Here is a 7262-nt window from a genome sequence, read left to right on the forward strand (position 1 = left end):
TTTCTCTAGTTTTTGTGGATCCTCTGTTTTACCAAACATGATGTCCTTTTCAAGAGATTGGCCTTTCCTGAAGATATATCTCAAGTAAGAGAGTTGAAGTCTCACCATCCTTGCTTTCAGGGAGCATTAAAACTGTTGCCTTTCAGTGGATTCCAACTCATAGCAGTCCTATAGATCAGAGTAGAACTACCCTAAAGAGTTTCCAAAGCTGTAAATCTTTACCAAAGCAGACTGTCACATCTTTATTCTGTGAAACGGCTAGTAGGATGGAACTGCTGACCTTTGGGTTAGCAGCCAGAGCTCCTTTCAAGGAGTATTAAACCAAACCAAAAAACCAAACTCACTGCCATCAAGTCAGCTCCAACTCATAGCGATCCCACCTTGGGTTTCCGAGGCAGTATCACTATGGAAGTAGATTGCCCAATCTTCCTTCCGAGGAGTGGCTGGTGCATTTGAACCACCAGCTTTCTGGTTAGCAGTCAAATACCTCTGGCACTACACCACCCACCACCAAAGGGGGAGGCTAAACAATGGGATGTGTCACTCATATGGAATTATCTCTTGAGATTACTGTTAAAGCCAGATGGAAGATATTTCATCTGGAGTCTATAACGGCCACGGGGAGAGTGAGGTCAGAGGCCTGGAGTTAGGCCGTTTTTTAGAACACAAAAGTGAATTCAACATTGTCAACAATTAAGATGTCATATTGATTTTTGAAATTATGTATGATGGTACACTACACTATTTGTGAATTTCAAACAAAGGTAAAAGAGTTATGAACACTTATTATAAAAAGGAATGTTATATCTGAGAGATCAAGAATCACTGACTTAAGACAGTGAATCAGCGAAGCATGAATTCTTGTTTCTTCCTTTAGTAGCTGGACACTTCCCCGCCCATTTTCACTATGTTTGCAGATGAGGAGAGAACAGATAGGAAGATGAAAGAGAAGATTTCCCACAAAACTGGGATGGTTATAAGGTCTTTATTTCTAAGAAAGTGCCATTTTATTGTATTTCTTGTGTAGAGTTGCAAGACAGTGTACTGAGTGAGAGCAAAGACTCTTGAGACAGATTACGTGGGTTCAGATTGCAAGTCATTTGTTGTGAGACCTTGGATAAGTGACTCAATTTCTCTTTGCCTCAGTTCTTTCTGAGGTAAAATAAAACAAAGTCATAATATTATTGTTTCACAGGGTTGTTGTGAGGATTAAATGAGATAACATACATTTAAATGTGTATAAGTGACTATAGAAAATACTAAGTAAATTTAATGAAAATATAACTATAAACTGTATATATATATATTTTTTTTAAAGCTACTGTTCTGAAGAGTAACAATGGGGGATATTTCATAAAATTTTCCAGTATTTACTTCACACTTATAGTAAAGTTATTTTTATTTGACTGTATTAATTTGTGCCTGAATTTCTGCTAAACTTATTGTCTCCTGGCAAATGAAAATGACTTCACAGATTTTCATAGCATTTTTTGTGGGTATTTTTCCTTAAAACTATTGATACTATTGATATATCTTTTTCTGTGTAGTGAGGTTTATTGCCAATTGTCAGTAGAACAAGCTATATTGTGTACAAAAATCCTATATTCTAATGTGCAAAAATGTAGACTATTATTCATAGCTACACTATATATTCAGCCAACTCAAAATAAAATACCAGTATACTCATACTGTTCATTTTTGTAAAACTATTTTTAAATCAAATCACTAAATTTCAATAAAACCTTCTATGAGATAGTCACTGGGCTATACTATTTAAAAAAAAAAAAAAAAGCCCATTAAGTCAATTCCATGACTGACAGCAACCATACAGGATAGAGTAGAACTGCCCCATAGGGTTTCCAAGGCTCTACATCTTTATGGAAGCAGACTGCCTCATCTTTCTCCTGTGGAGAAGCTGGTGGGTTTGAACTGTCATTCTTCTGGCTAGCAGCTGAACACTTTAATCACTGTGCCAACAGAGCTCCTTCAAGCTATACTATAGTATATGCTTTAAAAAATAAATAAAAGAAAAAAGCCTCTACGCAGTTCCTTATCTAGCTGGGATGAGCTTGTCCTGCATGAAACAACCAAGAAAGTTAAAAAAAAAAAAAAAGAGGATACATAAGTACCAAATTGGATGGGAAAAGTCATAAGAGCTATAGAAATTGAGAAGACTATCAGGGTGGTAAGACAGTTAAGCAAAGTTATACACAGGAGATGGGAGAAGGCAGCCAGTAGAGGTCAGTTTGGATAGTATTTCCTTGTGTAGGCTACTAGAGGTACAACAAAAATGCAATTGTCTATGAATTCTCCAGAAAAGCTTTGAGAGCTAAGCTATAAAGCTGTATGATAGACGTTTTCTCTTAATGTCTGCCACTGTCCTTCCATCAAGAATTCCTCATTCTTCTTGTTGTTGTTATGTGCTGTCGACTTGGACCCGACTCATAGCGACTCCTCCTTGGGTTTCTGAGGCGGTATCACCACGGAAATAGATTGACCAACCTTTCTTCCGAGGAGTGGCTGGTGGGTTTGAATCCCCAGCCTTCTGGTTAGCAGTCAAGTGCCTTAGGCACTACGCTACCAGAGCTCCCACCTCATTCTTAGTTGGACGATTTTTGTACTACTAAATTTGAAGTCTCATTACACACCAAATTGGATGGCAATTTTCTCTCTAAATCCTTACTTCTCACTGGAATCCTCTTCTGAGACCTTATTTGAAAATGATCATGATGTGGGGTGCTTCCTGAGAGAGTTTTTATAACAAAGAGTTATAATCATAGTTATCTCTCTAATATGAATTTAAAACATTAAACATAAATATGCAAATTTAAGTTTCCCTTCTGTCTTACATTTTTTTAAGAACTAAAGCCAGTATTCTCACATCCCAACCAAGCAGCACGAGCAGATGTAGTGATATCACTATCAAATGAATTCTATGAGCTAACTTACCTGAATAGATAACAGCTAAACTTTCTTAGTTTACATAAGCAAATAAAGGGATGTTTAATAGCCTAGTGGCAGCAAACAGTTGATTACTACCTTTTTACTGCAGTGAATTACCATAGGAGCAAATTTTGGCAATATTTGCTGGTTTCATGCCCACAGACATCATGCAGCAGGAACTTCTTTTAGATGAAGATTATAAACTGAGGATAAGCAACATATTCATTTTAGAGATTAAAATACCCTGAAATGATATTTATTTCAGTAACAAATAAAGGCGAAATTTGTATGTTCGTGTGTGTGTGTGTGTGTGTGTGTGTGTAGGGGGGGGATAAGGTGACACCTCCAAGTAAAGAAAACAGAACATTTTGCAATCCATATTAATTAAAAGAGGAAATACTGTCTAATTGCTTCATAGATGTTGGCCAAAGCACATAAACGTTAAAATCTTTAAGGCAGGTTTAAATAATCTTCTATTTTATCTTGTTAGGATGCGTGGTTTCCACTGCAGCTGCTCCTAATTTTATCAATCCACTTAACACACAAACACTACACTTTTCTTAAAAATCAAGCTCTGCACATCTTAATTCTGTGGTAATTGCCTTGAATCTGTACAAACAAGGGACAGTGTGAATTGCGGAATCCATTTTACTAATCATGATAAGCCTTGAGGTCTTCACTTCATTAGAATCCTAGAAATCTTCATTAGCACAGTTCTCATTGGCCTGAGTTTGGTCTACCTCCATTACTTAATTTTTTTTTTTTTTTTAAAGACTGAACAAATTCACATCTTGTAGTACGAAGACCTGCCTCGGAAACCCAAGGACCGGTCGCTATGAGTCTGGTCAGACTCGATGACACATAACAACGACATGATGTACCAAGACCAAGAAATACGCTAGGATGACAACCGCTAAGGAGAGGTGAGAGGCGAGTTCTCGCGCGGCTGTAAGATGCGACAGCCCTGACGTCACCAGTTGCCATGGAAGCATTAGCTAAAGAAAAAAAAGAAGGGTGGCGCGAGGGGGCTTATTGGGGCGGAGCGCGGCTTCCACAGAGGACAAGGACAAGGGACGCTCCTCTCTCACTGATCAGACTTCTACCAAAATGAGTAGCCTGGATGGGGACGATAAGCTCCCTTTCGCTAAAAACCGCGACCTCGATACTCCCGATAGTGTCGCAGAAGACCCGGACCCACACCAGTACCAGAGGCTCCGAAGGGAAACCGATGTGACACAGGTGATGGCGGACATGGCTGGAGTCACCCTGGAGACCGCTTCGGATTCTTTCGACTGTGGTTTCGCGCTCCGCTTTCGACTTCCTATTAATCGCAACCAGGCTGCGAACAAAGCTGGGCAGGAAAAGGCTCCACCTCCCACCGGACGTCCAAAAGCGGCCTCTGCCTCCATTGCATTTGACTGCAGCCTGAAAAATGGTCGTCAAGGTGGGGAGCTGCGCGGCCCTGTAGGGGAGAAGGCCCTAGAAGCCTGTGGCGCAGTAGGGTTGGGGTCTCAGATGATGCTTGGGGCAAAAGCCAAGGAAGTGACGACTAAAAAGTGCGCCATCTCAGCGGCAGCTGAAAAGAAGAGAGAAGCAGAGGGGTTGGAAAAGAAGGTGGTACAGAAGGAAAGAAAGGTGGTGGGGAAGAAGAAAGTCGAGAAAGGGGCCATAGTACCGAAGATCAATAACTGCATGGACTTACTGGAGGCCACTGATCAGGAGCTGTCAAACGGAAATGTTCAGGCTGACCGGGCCTTCCTTCAGCTGGAGCGTAAGTTTGGCCTAATGCGAAGGCTCCATATGCAGCGCAGGAGCTTCATCATCCAGAATATCCCAGTTTTCTGGGTCACTGCCTTTCGGAACCACCCCCAGTTATCACCGATGATAAGTAGTCAAGATGATGATATGATGAAGTACATGATCAATTTGGAGGTAGAGGAGCTTAAACACCCCAGAGCAGGCTGCAAATTCAAGTTCATCTTTCAGTGCAACCCCTACTTCCGAAATGAGGCGCTTGTCAAGGAATATGAGCGCAGATCCTCTGGCCGGATCGTGTGTCTTGCCACTCCAATCCGATGGCACCGGAGCCAAGACCCTCAGTCCCACGTCCACAGGAATCGGGAAGGAAACACTATCCATAGCTTCTTCGACTGGTTCTCAGACAACAACCTCTTAGAATTTGACAAGATTGCTGAGATCATCAAAGAGGAACTGTGGCCCAATCCCCTGCAATACTACCTGATGGGTGAAGGAGCCCGCAGAGGAATGGGAGGCCCAGCAAGACCACCAGTGGAGAATCCCATGTTGTTCAGATTCCAGTCGGGTTAACTCTTGCCCTTGTGAGAAGCTCCTTAACAAGTTTCCTTACCACCTCCTCTTGGACCTGTGCCTAGCCAACAACATATAATCTTGTCTTCTTTCTCTTCATACTGGATTGTTTTTTGGTTCTTCTGAATCTTCAACAGTCATTTGCAAGATTGTCACCTCTATGTCTCTGCTCTTCTGCTTCCTCTTGGCCTTCATTGCTTTTCTGCATTATGTTACATATTTCAAGTCTCTGGTCTACTACCGCTCTGTGCCAAGCTGATGATGCTGTACATATGCACTACCTTCCTTTGCATGGCTTGGACCCTGCCTGTGGCTGTGGTCCTCTCCCATTTTTTTTTTTTTTTTCAAATGTGGTTATCTACATGGAATCCACAAGGAAGCTTTCTAGGTCTTTGCAAACAACTAGTTGGACTTCATGCCTTGTGCTAACTGTGCTCCTGATAACCCATGCACTCCATGCTCTTGCATTTCGCCACTGCAAGATGAAGCTAATATAGATGATGCCAACCATCGACCCAAACTGTACATTCCAGGCCTTTGTCAACTGGATTCCAGCTGCCTCCCTTTGCCCATGCCATCTACCCTGCTGGTCATCTGGTGGAAAATGCAGGTGGCTAGTAGGTGGCTGCTAGGCATAAATGAGGTAAAGGACAAGAAGTGTTCTATGTTACCACATTGGTTTTCCTGTGCCTCAGTCACCCTGCATTGTGACCAGCTACTGGTGAGTCTATGAAGGCCTGTGCTATGGCCTACCCCTACCTGCTCTCACCCTTCTGGGTGGGTGGCCCAGGCTACCGTTGTCTGCCTTCTCAGTACTATCTGTGGACCTGGGCTCCCAGCCAGCATAAAGGAAGACATCCTCCCCACCCCATCAACTTCAAGTGATTATCCATAAACCCATTCTGTTGTCAGGCAGGTTGGACAGTCTTATGTGACAATACCCAAAGCAAGGGGGTGGGGAATAGGGTCCCTTCCAGCAATCAGCCTTTCTGAGACCCAGCCACTGAACCACACTTAATCTTGGAAGCTTTGTTAGGTGCCCCTCCCTGCCCCTGTATCTTCTCCTGCACCAACTCTGAACATGACAAGGGTTCCAGGATGGAAAGAGTGCCACTGAGGAAGAGGTCTTTATGGTCTGTAGGGCTGGTTATGCCTTTCGCTAAAGCAGCTACAGCTTAGAAGCAGAAAACAAACCTGGCAAAGCAGGCCTTTCAATTTGCTTTCCCCTTGATTGTGTCCAGAGGGAGAAAGAGGAAAGAGGTACTGTGAAATAGACTTGAACTCTTTTATTGCCCTCTTCTACCTTCATGCCTGTACTCCATTTCCTTTAGCAAGGCCTAAAAGTTTCAAGGGAAATCTATAGGTTAATTACTTGGTTATGAGCCCTGTTCTTTAGGCTGGCTCTGACGACCCCACCCCATTTCCTTCTCCGTTATTGCCAAAACCTCCAGTGTTTCTTGAATTTTAGTTGGAGAAACAGGGAGGAGAGAAAGAACAGACCCATAGCAGGATGTGAACTAAAGCTACTAAAGCTAGCTTTACTTCATTTTTCTAAAGATAGAAATTCTCTTTTGGGCTTTGGACTACTTAGAGGTATAAACCCCAAGGCATCATTTTGTAGGTCACCTAGGTTCTCTAGGCTATGAAACTAAATACCAGCCCTGAAGCAGAAATATCCCTGCTGGGGAGTGGGCCTACAGGCCTGCAGGGCCAGCAGGGAGATGCCATCAGGGTTGATGGAGTAGGGAGGGGAGAATCTAAGGGTTTGAATAGGGTGCTTGGAAGTACGTTTTCCTCCAGTATTTCCTAACTCCTTGAATTCACCAGTAGATATTTGTAAATAAAAATGAAAGTCTTGATGTTTTCTTGAATTGTTCTGGGAGTGCCCTTTTATATGTGGTAGATTATTGATAAGTGCTCCTATGTCACTGTTTTTAAGTAAAATCCTATTAATTTCTTTCTCCATTTCTACATACTGGGGAAATTGAAGT

General features: G+C 42.4%; 1 protein-coding gene across 1 annotated transcript; it reads left to right on the forward strand.

Annotated features, from left to right (window-relative positions):
- Positions 1-4050: 4050 nt before the first annotated feature.
- TSPYL4 (TSPY like 4) lies at positions 4051-5271 on the forward strand. The gene has a single exon (XM_007954073.2). It carries the CDS (start codon positions 4051-4053, stop codon positions 5269-5271), a length of 1221 nt encoding a protein of 406 aa, XP_007952264.1.
- Positions 5272-7262: the final 1991 nt, after the last annotated feature.

This window comes from Orycteropus afer, unplaced genomic scaffold, assembly GCF_000298275.1.
Source record: "Orycteropus afer afer isolate SDZICR_OR568_19922 unplaced genomic scaffold, OryAfe1.0 scaffold00430, whole genome shotgun sequence".
NCBI classification, from domain to species: domain Eukaryota; kingdom Metazoa; phylum Chordata; class Mammalia; order Tubulidentata; family Orycteropodidae; genus Orycteropus; species Orycteropus afer.

Excerpts from the sequence above, each read along its gene's own strand:
- TSPYL4 (XM_007954073.2), top strand. The coding sequence starts at position 4,051 with ATGAGTAGCCTGGATGGGGACGATAAGCTCCCTTTCGCTAAAAACCGC.